The 23,125-nt window shown below is 44.3% G+C and overlaps 1 protein-coding gene across 1 annotated transcript in view; it reads left to right on the top strand.

Moving 5' to 3' along the window:
- Positions 1 to 23,125, top strand: part of myo3a (myosin IIIA) — a 57,012-nt gene that overhangs the window by 29,415 nt on the left and 4,472 nt on the right. Inside the window, exons 14-31 of the mRNA XM_035530880.1 lie at positions 164 to 366; positions 1,381 to 1,479; positions 1,589 to 1,706; positions 3,293 to 3,419; positions 5,128 to 5,338; positions 6,407 to 6,554; positions 8,161 to 8,314; positions 14,618 to 14,706; positions 15,356 to 15,485; positions 17,042 to 17,127; positions 18,556 to 18,636; positions 18,980 to 19,185; positions 19,567 to 19,678; positions 19,977 to 20,139; positions 20,624 to 20,710; positions 20,802 to 20,922; positions 21,017 to 21,707; positions 22,351 to 22,498. Of these exons, the coding sequence (XP_035386773.1) occupies positions 164 to 366; positions 1,381 to 1,479; positions 1,589 to 1,706; positions 3,293 to 3,419; positions 5,128 to 5,338; positions 6,407 to 6,554; positions 8,161 to 8,314; positions 14,618 to 14,706; positions 15,356 to 15,485; positions 17,042 to 17,127; positions 18,556 to 18,636; positions 18,980 to 19,185; positions 19,567 to 19,678; positions 19,977 to 20,139; positions 20,624 to 20,710; positions 20,802 to 20,922; positions 21,017 to 21,707; positions 22,351 to 22,498 (2,974 nt within the window). The remainder of the gene's footprint in view (positions 1 to 163; positions 367 to 1,380; positions 1,480 to 1,588; positions 1,707 to 3,292; positions 3,420 to 5,127; positions 5,339 to 6,406; positions 6,555 to 8,160; positions 8,315 to 14,617; positions 14,707 to 15,355; positions 15,486 to 17,041; positions 17,128 to 18,555; positions 18,637 to 18,979; positions 19,186 to 19,566; positions 19,679 to 19,976; positions 20,140 to 20,623; positions 20,711 to 20,801; positions 20,923 to 21,016; positions 21,708 to 22,350; positions 22,499 to 23,125) is intronic.

Here is a 23,125-nt window from a genome sequence, read left to right as displayed (position 1 = left end):
GTCATAAAATGACAATGGTTTGAATATTAATTAGAGGTTATAGGATAGAAGATCTCAATATTTGCCTTGGGATTAACTGTCTATGATGATATGCTTCTAAAAGAGTGCAAATAAAGCTTGTGTAACATTGTTCACAGAATATCCGTCATTTTGGTCCCTGCAGGCAAATAACCGGACTCTCCAAGAGAAGATTCTGCTTGTGAACGGCCTCGTGGAGGCCTTTGGCAATGCCTGCACGGTCATCAATGATAACTCCAGCCGCTTTGGGAAGTACCTGGAGATGAAGTTCGCGTGTGGGGGGACGGTAGTGGGTGCTCAGATCTCGGAGTACCTGCTGGAGAAGTCACGCGTGGTGCACCAGGCGGCGTGAGTAGTGTCCACTGGACGTGTGCAAGCCATATGCCAGTAGGCAAAAGGTGCTTCAGCAGTGTGGAATTCATCTGAGTTTAGCTGTCTGTTAATCCTCAGAAAAAGCAGCAGACAAGACCAGCAGGGTCTGGCTTCTTTTAGTCTTAACAGCTTACTGAGGGGAAGCCATTCCCTCATTCTCTACCTTTATTCTTGTTTGCCCTTCTCTCTCTCTCTCTCTCTCTCTCTCTCTCTCTCTCTATTGAATGGCAAAAGGATTGAGATTAGCTTGATATTTGATCGAAGTCTGAGGGGGCTTTGCTACAGGAAATGTACAGTGCATCTCTGTCCCTAAAGAAAGGTGTTAGCCAAGGAAAAAAACTTTTTTCTTTTCTTTTTTTTTTTTGGTATAAGTACATTTCTTGTGGAGTTGTCTCCTTTATGGAAAGCCTAAAGATTCCTACTTGAAATCAACAACAGGGTTTTAAAGACTGAACTGAATAGCATAATCAATCTAACCATTCATTTAGCATCACCAATGCAGTCACGCATTTAGCATTTAGCAAATGCTAAAATATCAATGCTAATTACAGAGGCAGAACACGGTAATTAGAAACCTTGACTATGCGGGGTGGGGTGGGGTGCGCTGATTATTCAACGGCTTGTTGCTTTCGTGATTGTACTGATCTCAAGAACAGTTCTGCTGTGGTTTTACATTAACTGTGGTTGTAAAAATCCACTTATGAGCTCATGACGGCACAATGGTGAGAGACAATTCTACTGGAAGTGTCTTTTGCAGGGGACCTTGTCCATCAACATGTCAGAGCTCCACTGCAGTCCACTGTATCACACATCTGATTTGGGTCACCAAAGTCTTGATAATGATCTGATCAGCTGAATAGTGTGTTTTAGAGCATACGGGGCCTCCAGGACTGAAGCCGTGAAGTACTAATAATTTTTTTTTAAAAGGATTCAGTATTGATCTCATAAGTAACACTGCTGTGTTTCTGTGCTGTTCTCATGCTTTGTCAGTGGAGAGCGTAATTTCCACATTTTCTACTACATCTACGCTGGCCTGGCAGAGAGAAAGAAACTTGCCCACTACAAGCTGTCTGAAAATAAAACTCCAAGGTAGAGTCCCACGGATCACTATACTCTCTGATCTTTTAATAGCTTCCCTGTGCTCCTAACACACCAAAGTCCCCTTTGTTTGGTTTCTGTTGTTTTTTTGCCGCTCCAGGTACCTGCAGAACGACGAAGCCCTCAAGCCCGTAGCCCACATCGTGGGCAGCACAGCGTACAGGGAGCAGTTTGAGGCAGTGGAGCAGTGTTTTAAAGTGATTGGTTTCACCCTCGAGGTACAGCATCGTATCACCTTAAAGAACAACCCAAAGGCAGTTGGCTCTATGCCAAGTAGCTGTCAGTCAGTGTTAGTCTGATTAGTATTTTAGGTCAAATATTATATAATTATTATTATTTTAAGTTTATCTCTCTGTAAGTGTGTATATATACACATATGTATAAAACAAACCCTTCCAGTGGGTTGTCATCTTTTTTTCCCTCAAACCTGGGCTTTCTACTAGAGGCCTGGGAGTTTGAGGGTGTGGTGCAGTATTTTTTCAGTTCCTAAGATTTCATTCTTCTGTCGTCGCTCCTGGTGTCCGTTTGAGCTGTTGTGTTAGCCACATTCTCTCTATTTCCTCTTTCGGGTTCTGGTATTTTTCCACCTTTCCATCTTCTTTCCTTTGACACATTCATTACCACTGCTGTTTTCTGCGTCTTTTCTGCATCCCGCTGCATGCAGTGTGGGACATCGGGGTCTTCATTTATCCATATATATTATCCTTTACCAGCGGCCTGGGAGTTTGTGGATCCTGTGTAGTATCTTAGCTGTTCCCTGGACCGGCCTGAGGAACACTTTATTTATATAAATATATAAATATACTGGCTCCTCCTACTCCTAACGCACTTTGCTCACACAGCTGATGAAGGTCTTCTGTCTGAAACGTTCTGTTTCTTTGTGTAGCTTACTACAATGTTGAATATCTCTACATCCTTTACTACAGTACACTGCAGTTACTCACCTATTTGGGCTGGCTGCATATGAATGTGAAAGTATTGCATTTGTGTTCAGTGGTCAGAACATGGACTCTGCTCTGAGCTGGGGGGTGTTAACATTGGCATTAGCATGAGGTGTGGTGCGTATGCATCCCTGAAGTGCAGAGCCCATGGTCTCTTTGGACTGTCCTCTCATAAACTGAATATAATGCATTGCAGATGCCTTTTGTATTCAAAACGCTGCTTCTAATGCAAGATTTGTGTTGTATTTAAGCAGCATTATTGTCCTTGCTGGCAGACGTAGAATGTCCCTCAAACATAACTGACATAAATGATATAATTAAGCAAGCAACCGTGTGAAGTAGCAGAGACAGGGAAATGTACACTGATCACTAGAATGTGTATCGTCTCCTGAAATGCCAGGTCGGTTCTCTGCGGTATCCGTGACATGATGGTAAATGGCATGCACTGGCTTCATCCAATGGAAAAAACGGTCCTAGGAGTACTGCACACCGATCTGGAACATTTGCAGGAATATTCAGGACAGGCCGTCCAGCAGGGAATCTCAAATTCACAGTCCAAAAATGTTAAGAATCCCAAATGAAATACACAGTTGCTAACCAGACAGGATGTTTGGTTCATTTGAAAATGTATAAATGAAAAGGACATTTAATGTGGTTTATTTCATTAATATTTCTTATACATCATCATTTATGTATGCTATGATTTATTACTGAGGCCTCTCACAGTTCATTGGTAAACACACAGGAGCAGAAAATCTTTTTGTTTTGCAGTTTCTTCTGTCGTTTTCATGATCTCTTGTTTAGTTTTTGAATGGTAGGGATTCATAACTAACGTGTGTTTATCTTTAACCTTGTCTCCACAGGAACTGGGGAGTGTGTATAGCATTCTGGCAGCCATCTTAAATGCTGGTGACATTGAATTCACCTCAGTGGCTTCAGAGCATCAAACTGACAAGAGCCACGTTACTAACATGCCTATGCTGGAAAGCGGTGAGTGAACCTGGTGTTAGCATGTTAGCATGCTAGTGCGGCAAAACAGAACTATTGCTTTCAGCTCTGTCCATGGGGTATTCAAAGACAGCTTTTTTTTTTATCAGTTTGGTGAGCTTCCTTGTTTCTTTGGCCTGTATGCTGACAGCATTTCTAAACGCAGATTGGTAGATCGCCAACATTTTTTCTGCATTAAATTGCATTAAAGGATGCAAGCTTCCTCAGAAAATGGAGTAGGCTCATCCCTTCCCTGAGCGCAGGCTCTGTGTTAACCTTCCAGTCCAGCTCGTTGTTGAGATGCACACCGAGAGTTTTGTAGATGTCAACCTGCTTGACATTCTCTGCTATGACATTTATTGGTCTGGCTGTAGTCGTCCTGAAGTTGAATATCATCTCCTTGGTCTTGGTCAAAGTGAGAAAGAAGATGGTTCTTCCAACACCGTTTAGCAAATGTTGTTAGGAAGTTGCAATACTTCTCTTCCTGTCCATGATGCATCTGACCACCACAGTCATCAGAGAAGTGGAGTGGTTGAGGATTGGTGGAGATATAGATTTATGTTCTCTGGTTGTTCAGACAACAACCTGTTTGAACTTTGGAAATGTGGTGGAAAGTGATAATGTGATTTAAATCACCAGAGTTTACCCGAAAAGTAAAGTGTTCAGGCATCAAGTCTTAAATCGCATGAAAACCAAGTGGATGACATCACATGTGACTTCTACATCAACTAACGGTGGGATGTAAGCAGTGTCCACAATGGCAAACATCAGTTTCTATGGCAGATAATATGGATATAATTCCAGCATTCAGTGGTTCAACTTCTGGCACCTGTGATGTTCCTTCTCCATAACATACACTATATTACACCATCTGTTGTTCACTAACGGTGATTTTCCTCCATCTTTTCTCTTACTGTTCGGTCTCACTTCCATGTCTTTACTTCCTGTCTGAAAGCTGGGAATGGAAGTGTTTAAGTCTGGAATATCCTCACAAAGTCATTAAGAGTTCCCTGTACTCTCTCTGGATCTTGATCAGTGTGCCAAGTTCGTCCATCTTACTGATGATGATGATGATGGAGGAAATGAAGGGTTTAGATCATCACCTCTTTGCATTCTTTTTAGTCCAGCTCTGCATCCTCTGTGCGTTTCTTCAGTTCTTTAGAAGTGCTAAGCCATGTGCAGGACAGCTGCAGACTCGCGTGTGCCAGCAACTGCTAATGGTTGGAAGTGGAACTGCATTCTCTTTGGTTCGATGTATTCTGAGCCTCTCTGTGGTTTGACATATCACGAACCTCTCACTGTTTTACTGGGTTCTTCCTAAAGGCCACAAAGCCACGCAGCACACATCACATTGGGCTGCGTTAAAACTAAGCGAATCCAGTAGAACATTCCAGTAAGCCAGTAATTTCCAGTAATTTTTTAAAATACCAAGCAAAGAACTTGGAAGCATGTACTTGTCTGAAAAACCATTTGGGGAGCTCAAGCCAACAATATAAAGCAGTGCCTCCATACCAAGCTTGCAGCAAGCAAGCTAGAAGATTAAACACCTGGCACCCTACACTTGTACTGAGTGACCTAAGTCTGGTTGGAGAACTTACCATAAAAGGGAATATAAATAGCTTATGTAGTGCTGCTGTCTTTGTGTGTGTGTGTGTGTGTGTGTGTGTGTGTGTGTGTGTGTGTGTGTGTGTGTATGTGTGCTCCTTCCCAGCTGCTTCACTGCTGTGTATCCATCCAGATGAGCTGCAGGAGGCGCTGACCTCTCACTGCGTGGTGACTCGGGGCGAGACCATCGTCCGTCCCAACACTGTCGAGAAAGCCTCGGAGGTGCGGGATGCCATGGGCAAGGCCCTCTATGGACGCCTCTTCAGCTGGATAGTGAACCGTATCAACTCCCTGTTGAGACCAGACAGCCACCCTGGGTGAGAGCCAATGAGGGAAAGAAGAAGAAAGACAGGCAGAGCTGGAGAAAGCGTGAGACAAAGAGAGAGCCAGATAGAGAGCTGGAGAAAGCGTGAGACAAAGAGAGAGCCAGATAGAGAGCTGGAGAAAGCGTGAGACAAAGAGAGAGCCAGACAGAGAGCTGGAGAAAGCGTGAGACAAAGAGAGAGCCAGACAGAGAGCTGGAGAAAGCGTGAGACAAAGAGAGAGCCAGACAGAGAGCTGGAGAAAGCGTGAGACAAAGAGAGAGCCAGACAGAGAGCTGGAGAAAGCGTGAGACAAAGAGAAAGCCAGACAGAGAGCTGGAGAAAGCGTGAGACAAAGAGAGAGCCAGACAGAGAGCTGGAGAAAGTGTGAGACTAAGGGAGAGCCAGACAGAGAGCTGGAGAAAACGTGAGACAAAGAGAGAGCCAGACAGAGAGCTGGAGAAAGCGTGAGACAAAGAGAGAGCCAGACAGAGAGCTGGAGAAAGCGTGAGACAAAGAGAAAGCCAGACAGAGAGCTGGAGAAAGCGTGAGACAAAGAGAGAGCCAGACAGAGAGCTGGACAAAGTGTGAGACTAAGGGAGAGCCAGACAGAGAGCTGGAGAAAACGTGAGACAAAGAGGGAGCCAGACAGAGAGCTGGAGAAAGTGTGAGACTAAGGGAGAGCCAGACAGAGAGCTGGAGAAAACGTGAGACAAAGAGGGAGCCAGACAGAGAGCTGGAGAAAGCGTGAGACAAAGCACAATAAGAAAGATGTGAGGTGAAAGAAAAGATGAGAAGGTGTCATAAAACTATAAATTATGATTATTAGTTTTGTTGGGGTGAATGATGGGAAAAGGGGGGGTGAAGGTGAGTAGCCTCTTTTTAAAGAAGCCATCACATGATCGTGCAGAACATTCCTCTTCTCCTCTAAAGTTCTTAACAGGGCCACATAAAGGCTGATTAATGGCGCCAGTGCGTTCCTGCCGAGTGCGATAATGATTTTTCATAAACCATCCTATTAACCTTCCACCAGGTCTTTTATCCTTCCCAAATCACGCCTGCCACGCTCTCCGTCCGCTGTAGGGGGGAAAACAAGGACCTGAACGTTGGCATCCTGGACATCTTCGGCTTCGAGAACTTCAAGCGGAATTCTTTTGAGCAGCTCTGTATTAACATTGCCAACGAGCAGATTCAGTTCTACTTCATCCAGCATATGTTCGCCTGGGAACAGGTAGTCCCCTCATACCACTGCTCTGTATAGAGCTGTCTCCTCTCAGTCTGAGTAATGCACGAGTTTTTCTCTATGGCTTGTGGGAGCGTTTATACAAGCCCCCCACCTCCGCTGAGCTAAATTATTTCCATCTAAATGATGATTATGGATCATCCGTTATCCCGGCATGTCGGGGGAGGGGAGTGAAAGGGAGAATGCACAATTATTTCTACTCAGGAGTGGAGGGTGAGCCAGAGACCTTGTAGCGGGAGAAGTTTGAACTCTCATGGGACCCGGGTAGATTAGGCTAAATAAAAGAATTTAGGAGAAGGAGAAACACAAGCTACACTTCTCTGAGCACCGTCCACGTGACTGTTTACTGGACAGCGACCCTTGGCTCATGTGTAAATGTGTACCAGTAGCATTGCTGAAAACATACCAGCTTCCGTGGGTTTTGCTGGCTCCATGGTGAACACACAGCTCATGACTTTACCCTGCCCTGCAGAACCTATGCTGTTCTCAAATGCATCTGTTTTGGCATCCCCTTCTCCCAAGATACTTATTTTAGCAATTGTTCTACTGTGCAAAAATAAATAAATAAAGTCCTTGTGTGCTGAGTGACTTTACCCCAGGCTAAATGTTCTTCTCCAGAAATTAGATTGCTTAGACGTGTGTGAAAGTATGTGTATATATGCTTCAAGGTGTATGTCTTGTCATCGGGGGTGCTCAATGGTTAAGGTATTTGACTTGTACTCAGAAGGTTGCTGGTTCAAGTCCCACCACTGCCACTTTTCAGCCTCTAAGCAAGACCCTTAACCTTCATTTGCTCAAGTTAATTGTAAGTCACTGTGGATAAAAGCATCAGCTAAATGCTGTAATTGTAAATGTTTGGGACATGGTTACCTGGAGATTAGATGTGGCACACATCTGCTCCTGGGCTTGTGGCTTTTGCATGCCAGTGTTCAGAGTTTAGCTGCAGTAAAGGACTGAGTCATAGTGAAACCAACCAAACACACAAACACTAGATTCCACATTCATCATAAGAAAGATGTATAATTTAAATCTCATTTTTAATGACCTATACTAATTGCTTACACAGTTTCATTATCTGATGATAATGAAAATTACTGACTCCAACTTACATAACAGACGCTTCCAGACATTCTGTCTGACTCCTTCCTTCCAACTCACAGACCCTTCCCTCAACATACTGACTCCTCCCCTCCAACTCACAGACCCTTCCCTCAACACACTGACTCCTCCCCTTCAACTCACAGACCCTTCCCTCAACACACTGACTCCTCCCCTTCAACTCACAGACCCTTCCCTCAACACACTGACTCCTCCCCTCCAACTCACAGACCCTTTCCCCTTACACTCTGACTCCTCCCCTCCAACTCAGAGACCCTTCCTTCAACACACTGACTCCTCCCCTCCAACTCAGAGACCCTTCCCTCAACACACTGACTCCTCCCCTCCAACTCAGAGACCCTTCCCTTAACACACTGACTCCTCCCCTCCAACTCACAGACCCTTCCCCCTTACACTCTGACTCCTCCCTTCCAACTCATTGACCCTTCCCGTGATGTACTGACACACACCCCATCCCCGTCCCCCCACTGTGTAGGATGAGTACCTGAATGAGAACATAGATGCCCGTCTCATCGAGTATGAGGACAACCGTCCACTTCTGGACCTCTTCCTACAGAAGCCCGTGGGTATGCTGGCACTGCTGGACGAGGAGAGCAGATTCCCCCAGGCCACTGACCAGACCCTTGTTGGCAAGTTACACACACACACACACACACACACACACACACACACACACACACACACACACACACACACACACACACACACACACACACACACATACATACACACACACACACACACACAAACATACATACACAAATACACCCACACATCTACACTGGTGTATGTCACTAGCAGTCCTGAATCTCTGCATTGCAGTGTACTTGATGCTGTGTTTGTCAAGGTTATTAGTAATCACTGACACTGTGCTTGTCAAAGTTATTAGTAAACACTGACACTGTGCTTGTCAAGGTTATTAGTAAACATTGACATTGTGTTTGTCAAGGTTATTAGTAAACACAGACAGTACTTCTCCAGATTATTAGTAAACACTGACACTGTATTTGTCAAGATTATTAGTAAACACTGTATTTGTCAAGGTTATTAGGAAACACTGACAATGTGTTTGTCAAGATTATTAGTAAACATTGACACTGTGTTTGTCAAGGTTATTAGTAAACACTTGCATAGTATTTGTCAAGGTTATTAGTAAACAATGACACTGTGTCAAGGTTACTAGTAAACACTGACATTGTATTTGTGAAGGTTATTAGTAAACAATGACAATGTATTTGTTATGGTTATTAGTAAACACTGACACCATATATACCAAAGTTATTAGTAAACACTGACACTGTACTTTTCAAAGTTATTAAGAAACACTGACATTGTATTTGTCAAGATTATTAGTAAACACTGACACTGTGTTTGTCAAGGTTATTAGTAAACACAGACACTGTACTTTTCCAGATTATTAGGAAACACTGACACTGTATTTGTCAAGGTTATTGGTAAATACTGACATTGTCAAGGTTATTGGTAAATACTGACATTGTATTTGTCAAGGTTATTAGTAAACAATGACAATGTATTTGTCATGGTTATTAGTAAACACTGACACTGTGTTTGTCAAGGTTATTAGTAAACACAGACAGTACTTCTCCAGATTATTAGTAAACACAGACACTGTATTTTCAAGGTTATTAGTAAACAATGACAATGTATTTGTCATGGTTCTTAGTAAACACTGACACTGTGTTTGACAAGGTTATTAGTAAATAATGACAATGTATTTGTCATGGTTATTAGTAAACACTGACACTGTGTTTGTCAAGGTTATTAGTGAACACAGACACTGTACTTTTCCAGATTATTAGGAAACACTGACACTGTATTTGTCAATGTTACTAGTAAACACTGATACTGTGTTTGTCAAGGTTATTAGTAAACACTTGCATAGTATTTGTCAAGGTTATTAGGAAACACTTGCATAGTATTTGTCAAGGTTATTAGTAAACACTGACATTATATTTGTAAAAGTTATTAGTAAACAACAATGTATTTGTCATGGTTATTAGTAAACGCTGACACCATGTATACCAAAGTTATTAGTAAACACTGACACTGTACTTTTCCAGATTATTAGGAAACACTGACACTGTATTTGTCAATGTTACTAGTAAACACTTGCATAGTATTTGTCAAGGTTATTAGTAAACACTTGCATAGTATTTGTCAAGGTTATTAGGAAACACTTGTATAGTATTTGTCAAGGTTATTAGTAAACACTGACATTATATTTGTAAAAGTTATTAGTAAACAACAATGTATTTGTCATGGTTATTAGTAAACGCTGACACCATGTATACCAAAGTTATTAGTAAACACTGACACTGTATTTGTCAAGGTTATTAGTAAATACTGACATTGTATTTGTCAAGGTTATTAGTAAACACTTGCAAAGTATTTCTCAGGGTTATTAGGAAACACTGACATTGTATTTGTCAAGGTTATTAGTAAACACTGACACTGCATTTTCAAGGTTATTAGTAAACACTGACACTGTGCTTGTCAAGGTTATTAGTAAACACTGACATTGTGTTTGTCAAGGTTATTAGTAAACACTGACATTGTATTTGTCAAGGTTATTAGTAAACACTGACACTGCATTTTAAAGGTTATTAGTAAACACTGACACTGTGCTTGTCAAGGTTATTAGTAAACACTGACATTGTATTTGTCAAGGTTATTAGTAAACACATAACCTTGACAAATACAATGTCAGTGTTTACTAATAACCTTGACAAATACAATGTCAGTGTTTACTAATAACCTTGACAAGCACAGTGTCAGTGTTTACTAATAACCTTTAAAATGCAGTGTCAGTGTTTACTAATAACCTTGACAAATACAATGTCAGTGTTTACTAATAACCTTGACAAATACAATGTCATAGTAAACACTTGCATAGTATTTCTCAAGGTTATTAGTAAACACTGACATTGTATTTGTCACAGCTATTAGTAAACACTGACACTATGTTTGTCAAGGTTATTAGTAAACACAGACACTGTACTTTTCCAGATTATTAGGAAACACTGACACTGTATTTGTCAAGGTTATTAGTAAACACTGACACTGTATTTGTCAAGGTTATTAGTAAACACTGACACTGTATTTGTCAAGGTTATTAGTAAACACTGACACCATGTTTGTCAAAGTTATTAGTAAACATTGACACTGGCCACATTTACATTTACATTTACGGCATTTAGTAGACACTCTTATCCAGAGCGACTTACAAAAGTGCTTTGTCATTTACTCATAGAATATATCCTAGTACAGTACAGTAGGTTAGAATCAAGCACACCAATGAGAATACTGTAGAATACAGGGATGAATGCTGATACCTAGAAGTGCAAAATACATAAGGTCTATCTTAAACAATGATAAGTGCTATAAACAATAAGTGCTAGAGTTTGTTAAACAACATAAACAATACCCTACATTAAGTACTAATTTAGTCAATCAATATGGGAGCAGTGTCAGTTGTCCTTTAAATATTCTGCAAATAAATGGATCTTCAGTCTACGTTTGAAACCTGCAAGGGACTCTGCTGTCCAGACAGCAAGTGGGAGTTCATTCCACCATCTTGGAGCCAGGACAGAAAATAATCTAGATGCTTGTCATCCATGAGACCTGAAGCAAGGTATTTCAAGCCGAGCCGTACTTGAGGTTTGAAGTACTCGAGGTACAGAACCGGCTTTGACCTTTGACCTCATGTATGAAGGGGCTGGTCCATTTTTGGCTTTGTAGGCAAGCATCAAGGTTTTAAATATGATGCGTGCAGCTACAGGGAGCCAATGAAGGGAGCGCAGCAGCGGAGTAACGTGTGAACTTCGGAAGATTAAAGACCAGTCATGCTGCTGCATTCTGGACAGGTTGTAGAGGTTTGATGGCTTTGTAGGCAAGCATCAAGGTTTTAAATCTGGTACGTGCAGCTACTGGAAGCCAATGCAGGAAGTAACGTGTGAACTTCGGAAGATTGAAGACCAGTCATGCTGCTGCATTCTGGACAAGTTGTAAAGGTTTGATGGCTCTTAGAGGAAGACCAGCAAGTAGCGAGTTGCAGTAGTCTAGCTTTGAGCTCACAAGAGACTGCAGAGGCACCTGGGTAGCTTCCTGTGAGAGAAAGGGTCGAATCCTTCGTATGTTACAAAGGAGGAATCTGCAAGACTGGGTTAGATTAGAAACATGGGTTGAGAATGACAACTGGTTGTCCAAAGTTACGCCCAGGTTATGGGCCGCTTCGGATGGTGATACAAGGGAGTTCTCAAAGGAAACAGTGAGGTCATGGTAAGGGTTGGGAGTACCTGGGATGACCAGAAGCTCAGTTTTACTGGGGTTGAGCTTCAAGTGGTGGGCTGTCATCCATGACGCCATGTCAGTCAAGCATGCCGAGATACGTCTGGAGACCTGCGTGTCAGATGGTGGAAAATAAAGAAATAATTGAGTGTCATCAGCATAGCAGTGGTAGGAGAAACCATGAGAAGCTATTACATCACCAACAGAATGAGTATACAAAGAGAAGAGAACGGAGACTAATACTGAGCCTTGTGGAACACCAGTGGAGAGTCTACATGGTTTGTATGTGGATCCTCTCCATGTCACCTGATAGGACTGTCCATCCAGATAGGACTGAAACCATCTCCAAGCAGAGCCAGTCACACCAAACCTGGAAAGAACAGAGAGAAGAATGTTGTGGTTCACTGTGTCAAAGGCTGCTGAAAGGTCTAGAAGAATCAAAACAGATGACTGTTTGGCAGCTTTAGCGGCATGAAGTTTCTCAAACACTGCTATGAGGGCCGTTTCTGTAGAATGTGCTGGTTTGTAGCCAGACTGATTGGGATCATGCAGTTGGTTCTGGGTGAGAAAAAGAGACAATTGATTATGAACTGCTCGTTCAAGGGCTTTTGAGAGGAAAGAGAGAAGTAATACCGGTCTGTAGTTGGTAACGCTGGAGCTGTCAAGTATGGCCTTCTTGAGGATTGGTACCACCCTGGCGGTTTTGAAAGCAGTAGGCATGTATCCAGAAGATAAGGAGTTGTTGATGATAGAGTTGAAAGGAAGCAGATCTCTTGCGATTGTCTGGAACAGAGCAGAAGGAATTGGATCCAGCGGACATGTAGTCGGATTGCTGGAAGTCAGCAGTTGAAGAATTTCATCTGTGGAGAGAGGAGAAAAAGAAGTCAAGAGTTGGATGTTGGGGAATGTTGGTTGGAGGAGTGGGAACAGAGGAAAAGGACTGGTGGATTGCTGCAACCTTCTCCTCAAAGAAGGTGGTGAAATCCTCCGGAGTAAGAGATGAGGAAGGAGGGGGAGGATTAAGGAGAGAAGAAAAAATAGTGAAGAGCTTGTGTGGGTCAGATGCTGATGATTCAAATTTCTCTCTGTAGTAGGATGACCTTGCAGATGTTTGCAGATGGTCACTGGTCAGGAATGCTCTTTGTACCACAGAAGTGCTTCAACTTTAGTGTTCTTAGGGGAACTGGGCCCAATGGGGAAAATCAAACTTCATAAAACTATTGATACATTTACGTTTCATATTTACATCATTTGGCAGAAGTCCTTGTCCAGAGTGACTTACATAAGTGCTTTGTAGTCTCAAACAATAACATATCCTTTTGCTGGTATAAATAGGGTTGTGTCAAAACATACCCTCAGGGTAAAGCAATGAAGAAGTCAGAAAAAGGGCAGGTTGTGTGAGTTTTTTTTGTTTTGTTATTGCATATTTAAGTGTTCGGTCATGAGGTGAGAGGTCAGTCTTCCCCCCGGATGCCAGGACAGAGAAGAGTCTTGATTTGTGCCTTTAGGTATGTGGGAGCTGATCCAGTTGTCTTTGCAGGTGAGTGTCAGTGTTTTGGTCCTGATGGGAACACAGCAGGGAGGTGGTGTGGGAGAGATTAAAAACAAGGTGTTCGGCTACATGCTGAATGAGCTGCAGGGGTCCGTGGGAACCGCGGTGGGGGGTGGGGGGTCCGCCAGGAGAGAGGAGCAGTAGTTCACTAGATGGTAAGAGTCTGAATGGACACATGACCGCATTACCATGTAGGGAAATGGCTGAATTCTCACGAAGCTGTATAGGAGGGGTCAGCGTGAGTGAGTCCAGTTAGCAACGTGCGTGTAGAATAACAGTCGCTTGTCCAGAATGAACTAGAATTAGAGAATTAGTCACGTGTCCCGCTAGCTGGGGTCAGATCCCAAGGTCTATCTCCAGCGATACAGCAGCTCAGCTTGCTGAGATTCCGCCTCCATGACGAGGCGTCTGCGAGGCCTGCCAAGATGGGAGCAGAAGCCTGAGTGCTGAAGGGTGGAAAGCAGAACATGTTATGGACACTAAAATGTGTATTCGCACAACCCAATTTTTATCCGAGAGTCCCTGAGGACTCTTGGAACAGATTGGCTAACAAACACTGCTGTTGGAAGATTGCGTGAAATCAAGCAGGTGAATGGTTAACCTGGCTCGTTGTAACCCACCTGACGCCGACCCATGAGCTGAATGGCAGTAAAAAGCAGAGAAAATACAGTGCAGTACAATACAGGGGGATTCTACAAGGAATGGCAACCACTGACCTGCCTGTCCCTCTGCATAAGACAGACACACACACACAGTCGCATCAGTTATCGTGTTGTATTGCACTGTCAGCTACAGAGCACTGTGCGGGTGTCACATGTCCAAGAATCCCCATGTCTGACACACATGTGACATACGAATTCATACATATGTAAAGTAACACATAAAGGGAACGTTTCCTCTAACATTAATGGCCAGGCCGCATCAACCACTGAATGCTCTGGCCCAACTGTGTGAACAGACGTATGAATGCATAGATCTGTGCATCAGTGAATGAACATGTGTGTATTAATGAACTAAAGATTTATGAACTGCATTTCAATGAAAACATCTGTTTGTTTGGTTTTTAATTCAGAAAAATTTGAGGACAATCTGAAGTCTAAAAGTTTCTGGAGACCAAAGAGGGTTGATCTTGTGTTTGGAATCACTCACTATGCTGGAAAGGTACCAGCTGGATTCCGTTAAATCAAACTAAAAGGGCTGTAGTACACGCACGTGTGTGTGCGTGCGTGTGTGGTGTGTGTGTGGTGTGTGTGTGTGTACGTGCATATGTGTTTGTGCGTGTGTGTGTGTGGTGTGTGTGCGTGTGTGGTGTGTGTGTGAGTGTGTGTGTGTGTGTGTGTGTGTGTGTGTGTGTGGTGTGTGTGTGCATGCATGTGTGTTTGTGCGTGTGTGTGTGTGGTGTGTGTGTGTTTGTGTGTGTGTGTGTGTGGTGTGTGTGTGTGGTGTGTGTGTGTGTACATGCATATGTGTTTGTGCGTGTGTGTGTGTGGTGTGTGTGCGTGTGTGGTGTGTGTGTGTGTGGTGTGTGTATGGTGTGTGGTGTGTGTGTGGTGTGTGTGTGAGTGTGGTGTGTGTGTGGTGTGTGTGTGCATGCATGTGTGTTTGTGTGTGTGTGCATGCATGTGTGTTTGTGCGTGTGTGTGTGTGTGTGTGTGTGTGTGGTGTGTGCATGTGCATGCATGTGTCTTTGTGCGTGTGTGTGCGTGCATGTGAGAGAGAGCGAGAGAGATCAGTTATGTGTAAGCACATGCATATGTATGTAACATGAATCTTGCTAGCTGTCCTGAATGAATCTGTACGTGTTTGTCAGGTAATCTATAATGCCACCGGCTTCCTGGCCAAGAACCGGGACACTCTGGCTGCCGACATCGTCCTGCTCCTGAGGTCCTCGGAGAATGACCTTGTCCGTAGACTTGTGACCCACCCACTCACCAAAACGGGTACGTGTGTAATGATCCTGACAGCTCTTCACTGCTCCTGGAATTCAGGCCATTACATATTGCATGGTTTCAGCTAATTTTGCTGTTCACACAATTCAATCCATATGATTGCTCATTGTGATTTTATTGTATTTAGATCAATTCCTGTACACAAAGCTTTCCGTCAATGAAATCCATTATCCATAGAATGACTTCATCTATAGAGTTAATTAGTTTCACCTTACAGAATGACTCTGTCAATAAACGCTGTTAGTTTTAAGAAGCTACACGCCATGCTGTACTTTGTTTGGTCGCTGCACCTCTTCTCTCACCTGAACGGACACTGTGCCTTAGCTGTACTACGGCTGTGTATTCCGTATTCCGGGAGTGTATTCCGTATTATGGGTGTGTATTCTGTATTATGGGTGTGTATTCCGTATTACGGGTGTGTATTCCGTATTCCGGGAGTGTATTCCGTATTATGGGTGTGTATTCCGTATTCCGGGAGTGTATTCCGTATTATGGGTGTGTATTCTGTATTATGGGTGTGTATTCCGTATTATGGGTGTGTATTCCGTATTACGGGTGTGTATTCCGTATTATGGGTGTGTATTCTGTATTATGGGTGTGTATTCCGTATTATGGGTGTGTATTCCGTATTATGGGTGTGTATTCTGTATTATGGGTGTGTATTCCGTATTATGGGTGTGTATACCGTATTATGGGTGTGTATACCGTATTATGGGTGTGTATTCTGTATTATGGGTGTGTATACTGTATTACGGGTGTGTATTCCGTATTACGGGTGTGTATTCCGTATTATGGGTGTGTATTCCGTATTACGGGTGTGTATTCTGTTGGCGTTTGCTGTGTGAAGATGAGCCAGAAACAAATGGGTCCCTCCCCCTCCTTCTAGTACACCAGCTGCTTGTCACTGGCCAACCGTTCATGGTGAAAAGCTGGCCCCTGCCCAGTGAGTACCTCGCCCAGGCCGGACAGGAGGCCAAGCCAATCAAATCCACCAGGGAGCATGAGCGATTGTGAATGAAGCCCTGTCTGGGGTTACGCTGTGTCTTTATGGGCTCTGCAGGCATGCTGTAGGCTACTGGTAGCTAAGCGCTTTCAGGTGTGCAGGAAATGCTGGTCTGAGAATCAATCCCACTTTTAGCTCTCTCATTCTTTCTGGTGCTGTGTTTCATTCTCTCCTGTTATCTCCCTCTCTCTCTCCTTCTCTCTCTCCTCCTCTCTCTCTCTCCCTCTCTCCCACTCTCTCTCCATCTGCCCTGCTTATTGAGATTTGCTATTGAACCACAGGTATCTGTAGTGATTTCTCTCAGTGATTATAGCTGTATTGTGTCCTGCTGACTGGTGGCGTCGGGATAGTCTTATCTAAAGGCCTTTCACCTCGGTGCCTTTGACACGGGCGTCCTTGAAACGGCCGGTAGACCTGCATGGACTCATTAGATGCATTCATCTCGGAGAACAGCATATATCTCGTATCGGGGACTTTCTGTCAGCTCAGCACTATACGCCTGCTTCACTGGCTCTCTGCTCCTAACTCCACTGTTCCTGTCCAGGTAATCTGGCTCACACCAAGGGCAAGTTACCCGGGCCAGGCCATCTGGGAACACGTACATCTCAGCACAGCATGAAGGTCTCCAAGGTGCTGCTCACCACACAGGCCACTAAATAAACACCTCACCTCTCTCAAACCTTTCTCTCCTTTTCACTTTCAGTTCTTCCCCTCTTCTGTCTTCCCCTCTTCCTGTCTGATTGATATTTCAAGCCCCCTCTCCACCACCCCCAAACCCCGCCTCCTTTTTGATCGTCTTGGTGAGTACAGTGGGAACGACCAGGTTTCTCAGAGGACGTGACACGTGTCTTTCCGCTGCACCCCTTGGGGCTCCAGGCGAAGTGCAGGTGGCCTGTTCTGCCTGCCTGTGTGTGTGTGTGTGTGTGTGTGTGTGTGTGTGTGTGTGTGTGTGTGTACACAAGCGTGCCCTTGTACCCATTCCTATCCCGTGTGCTGCCAGTGGTATGAAGGCCTACGGAAAAAAAATGCAATTTCCCAGTGTACATCTGGCATTTGCAAAGAAGACTGAATTGAGGTTGGAAATTAATTTTTCCGCATTTGAAGTGTGCATCTAGTTTACTGTGCTGGCGCACATGGCTACCACCTCACAGTTACTGTTTTGTAATGCTTACAGTTCAAAAAATGGTTTGTATCCTCTAAGCATTTGGCAGTAAAGGACCTTCTGAATCTAAGAGAAAATATTGATTGTACATTTAAATCTTTGCTGTCTGAAGTTCTGTGTCTGGAACTAATTGAGACTTCACACATATTGAAATGAACAGTCTTTGTGAATAGATTGTTATGCATTTGCATAGTGAGTCATTCTCTTTAGAAAGCTTACATCAGAGATCCTCCCCACTGTTTCTGTAGTGTAGATAAGGGCAGCTGCTCCAGTGTTTCCACTCCAAGCTTGCTGTGTGAGTGATGTAGTTTGTGGGAGTGATGTAGCATCGTGAATACCCAGAGGTTAGTGGGTGCTATGTTATGTGTGGTGTAGTTTTTACTAGAATACAGAAATCTCTGTGAAACGACACAAGAAAAGACCTACAACCTAAAGTTGAAAGAGGACAAAAACTAATTTCAATTTTTAAAAAAAAGTCAGAGAATCCATGGTGTTAATTTCAGTGACAGCAAGGGGCATGGTTTTCCAACACATATTTCGACCCATACTATGTTTTTCACATTTTGTTTTTTCTTTTCTAAATCTGCTCAGACTCTTGATCGGACACAGTGTTTGTGTGTTTACGCTGCTTGTTCGTGTGTCTCTTCTCAAGCATTAGAAAGTCACATTGAGTCACACATCCAGAGTTGGCTTCTGTTTCTCCGTACAGCTTCTCTCCCCAAAGGGGCACTAGACGCACCACATCCAGAAACATGCACTCGTATCAATGTCCTGTCCTGCTTTTTATTCTGCCTTGCTGTCGTAAGGACACGTGCATTCTCTCACCTTGCCCTTGAATCTACACATTTTCACCAGCGGTAGGTTTTCAGTGAGCTGAAAATGTCTTGTCTTGGCAGGGGGACAGTGGAATTGGGAGCGTACGACACCCGAGAGAGACCACTAACATGAGGACTCAGACCGTAGCCTCCTACTTCAGAGTGAGAATTCTTTACTAAACTACCCTTTATTCTAATTATTTCAGTATTTATTTGAATTAAAGCAGCTTTAGGCCAGTTTGACAGTTCAGTGAACTAAGATGACATGAAATTCATCTTGTAATTGACATTAACTAAATACATTTTTTGTCACCTTTTCCAAATAATGAATCTTGATTAATTTTTTAAAAATTGAATTTATCTTGAATCAGTGGGTTTCAGCTTTAATTTACAGAAGCCTAGTTACGATACTTGTTCCAGACTAGTCTTTTATAAATATATCACAGAATACATTTGTGCCATCTTAGCAGTAACTTTCGACCCATGCCATCTTTGATTGGAGCAGTACTCGTTGATGGACCTGCTCTCTAAGATGGCAGCAGGACAGCCCCACTTTGTGCGCTGTATCAAACCCAACAATGATCGCCAGGCCCATAAGTTCGACAAGGAGAAGGTTCTGATCCAACTCTGCTATACGGGCGTTCTGGAGACTGCCAAGATCCGCCAGCAGGGCTACTCTCACCGGATCCTCTTTGGAAACTTCATCAAGAGGTGAGCGACACAGACACCGCAAGGCAAACACGTGCTCCGTCTCCGTAATCTGGACGTCTGGATCACAGGCACCAGAGGCTATTAATTAACACAGTTAATTACGACTGTGTTTACTACTGCGCTGTTCATTGCATACCCTTCTCTGTCCCACCTGGCTCAATTCCAAAAGGTGTTGATAAGCATCTGATTAGTGTTCTCATGTTAGGACAGAGAATGTACTAAACAGTACAGAGTAGGGGTCACTCCGGATTTGTGTGGGGGGAAAAGTGACATGGAATATCCTTCAATGAGCTTTTGTGAACACACACTACCTCAGAGAAGGATATTCCGGATATTCCGAAGTGCAGTTCCCGTTGCCAATAAGAACCCCTGTGTCTACAGGTACTACATCCTGGCATTTCCAGCAAACAAGGAGCCGGCTGTGAGCCCTGAGACATGCATGGCTGTTCTGGAGAAGGCAAAGCTGGAAAACTGGGTTCTAGGGAAAACCAAGGTTCACAGGCCCATCCGTACATGCTGTAGATCAGAGACACTTTTAAAATCGTGTCCGGTTCCAAATGCAGAGTTGCTTAAACCTCTGCGCTTTCATCTACTACAGACAACATCCAGATGTTGGTGACATCTGTCTGCCAATCTCGTCTGGCGAAAATACGTTAAAAACCACTAGAAGCTGCTCAGAATGAAATAGCACCAGCACATGTGCAGTTCAATAGATAGATTTAAGCAAACCTAAGTGCCAGAGAATCGAGCCACATCTGTGTTTGCTGTCTATCGCTGTTGCTGTGTTTCAGGTCTTTCTGAAGTACTACCACATGGAGCAACTGAACCTGATGATCAGACAGACCCTGGTCTGGACCATTCAGGTGCAGGCGTGCGTGCGGGGCTGGCTGGCCTTCCGACGCTTCCAGAAGGTTCTGGAGAAAAGAGAGCAAAGCGCTGTGGTACTGCAGTCGGGTGAGGGCTCTGTGTGGCCGACTGCCTCCCAGTCCAGGGAATGCACTTGACGTACTGCATTTAGTGAACGTAATCGTGAATGTAATTTAGCTTTACAGATCAGAGTTAGAAATTTTAAAGCTATTTGTGCTTATTTTGAATTTTGAGTTTTTCTTGATGACTTATGCTGATTGTGCTCAATACTCAAACCTGGAGGATCTGATTGATTGTTTGTTTGTTTTCTCGGACCAACATGAGACACATTTATAGTTATGTAACATTTTAACTTTTGGATCAGTATAAACAGTTCAGGATAGTAGATGTTCTTCAACCATCGTTCCCATTCAAAGAAGCAATAAAATCGTTTGTGACGTGAAGGTGTCCCACTAACACACCTCTCCTGTGAGAGTTTTTTATTCTTTTCTCCATTCTCCTCCCTACAACTCCTGTTGTAGGACATAGCAGGCATAAATAGCACTTAGCATCTTCTGTCTTCGTCTTCCAGCATACAGAGGACACAAAGTGAGAAGACAGGTTGCCGATGATAAAAGCAAAGCCAAGACGGAAATCACCTTGATCCAGTTTCAAGCTGGTAAGAACGGTATTTCCACCCAACAAAACTCTGTAACCACACCTGGCATCAAAAGTGCGTCCTCACAAAAGTTCTTCTCCCCTGCATGCAGGGTGCCGAGGCTATCTGGCAAGGAAACGGTACCAGGAGTTACTGGACGAGAAGAAGACAGCAGTGGTCCGGATCCAGGCACCATACAGTGGACAAAGAGAGAAGACTTTCAAAGAGAAGAAGTGTGCAGCTTCACTTACGACATGCATCTCAGTGGAATAAACTATTATTAAAATATCAGTGGCCCACTAACACACCTGCACTGTTTCCTTTCAGGGAAGCCGCACAAAAGGAGAAAGGAGCGGAACGGGGAGACGTAAGGGAGGAGACGTCGCCAAGGGCAGGGGAGGACGGGCACCAGGAATGGAACAAGAAGCTGGCTATAGACAAGCTTGGCAGTCCTTCGACAGGCCCCGGAGAAAATTCCGAGGTACTTGGCGTCCAGGCTGAGGAAGAGCTGGAAGGAAAAGCAGTGGAGGAAGGAGACTCGGAGCAAGAGTCGAAAGCCGCCACTGTCCTCCAGAGCAACTTCCGAGGGCACAAAGAACGCAAGAGGCTCCAGGAAGAAGGAAAGCTTCCAACCCGGGAGAACAGGGCCACCTGTTCCCCATCGGAAGAAACGGAGTCGGCTCTGGTGTGCTCAGTGGTGGAGGAGCCGGCGGAGATGGGGGAGGGGCCTACTGGGGAGGGTGTGGGGGAGGGGGACGAGGACCAAGCAGCCAGCTTCCTGCAGAGCAACTTCCGAGGCCACAGAGAGAGGAAGCAGCTCCGAGCGCAGCAAGAAGGAAACAGGGAGAGGGAGGAAGACCTGGACATCACGGACATCCAGGCCAAGGATGAGGAGGGGCGCGACGAAGAGCAAGCGGCTCTGAAGATCCAGAGCAACTTCAGAGGGTACAAGGGCAGGAAGAACCTTAAGGACACAACACGCAGAGAGGAAGAGGAAGTAGAGAGGTTTTCCCAACAGGTGACGACCCCAGACACGTCAAGCTCAGAGCAGTCTGTCAGGCACCTAGAGCTCTATATCCAGGACCAGATCATCACAGCTAGAACCTGATGACCTCCAGAAGGTTCAGATCTAGAAAATGGAACCAGAGAAACTAACATTGTACCAGAGGAAGCATGTTCAGGTCATGGCGCTGTTGGACCCAGACCCAAGGCACTTAAGCCCAGAAACACATTCTGGTTAGCGACATCACCCATACAAAATAAAAGGCAAAATAAATCTCTGGTCAGTGAGTAATGTCCAGTGTCTGTGGTAGCTCAGAAGTTAAGGTACTTGACTAGTAATTGGAAAATTGTCAGTTCAAGTCCCACCACCTGTAAGTTGCTACTGTTGGGTCCCTGAGCAAGACCCTTAACTTTCAACTTCTCAAGTTGTATTCAATCATGATTGTAAGTTGCTTTGGATAAACGCATCAGTGAAATGTCCAAGATTTTTTTTTTTTTTCCAGAAACGAGGAACTGTAACAATAGTGCAACTCTTGAGTACTCGTCTTAACATGCATCACTCCAGGGGATCCAGCAAGCTAACTGGTGTCAGCTGTTCTGACACACAACACGCTTTCCTTTCAGTGCCTGTGACGTTTTGCCTTTGTGCTTCTGTCCAGATAAGCAGCCTCTCTGAGGACTACCTGGCACTGCAGATGAAGCTGAATGCCATAATACAGGCGCGCCAGATCGACCCCACCTGCAACGGCGTGTTTGTAAACGGGCTGGCCCTGAGCGCTCGCGCGGGCCCCCGGCTGCAGCAGTCAGGTGAAGCCATGCACCACAGCCACGTCTCACACGCAAGTCACGCAATTTTCTTTTTTATCATTTCCTCCATCTGAATTCCTTGTATAGTCATTAGCAGAAACAAAAACGTCGACACAAATTCATCTCGACACACGGCTGAGAGAACAGCAGCCCTATTTCTTCCCAGTCTGCTGTAACAAATGCATCTTTTCACCCCACCCTGTCTCTCTTGTCTGATATCTGATGGTATCGGAGGGTTGCTGGGTCGCATGCCAAACGCAGGAGAGCTGCAGGACAAGACGACTTGTCAGAAAGTTCCCTGCTCTGTGTAGGTCTGCTGAACTATTGTTCATTTGATTCCTTCAGACGATACATCGAATTGCTTTGGGAAGACGAGACTGATAAAGGAGATGTGTGTGCGTGAGCGTGTGTGTGTGTGTGTGTGTGTGTTAGACAAGTTCATTTGCGCTTGTTGGGCTCATCCACTGTGCCATTACACATTTTGTTCTCAGACATTTTATTAGGCATGCAGGAGACACGATGATTGTGTCAGGAGTGACTAGTGTTGCACTCTGCGCCGATGTTTCTCTGTGATCAGCACAGTTTCCGTGCTGAAGCCAATCTCCATGTCCGTCCTTTAACGCACAT

The sequence above is a fragment of the Electrophorus electricus genome, chromosome 10 (assembly GCF_013358815.1).
Source record: "Electrophorus electricus isolate fEleEle1 chromosome 10, fEleEle1.pri, whole genome shotgun sequence".
Taxonomy (NCBI): domain Eukaryota; kingdom Metazoa; phylum Chordata; class Actinopteri; order Gymnotiformes; family Gymnotidae; genus Electrophorus; species Electrophorus electricus.
This window is presented reverse-complemented; position numbering and strand designations above follow the sequence as displayed.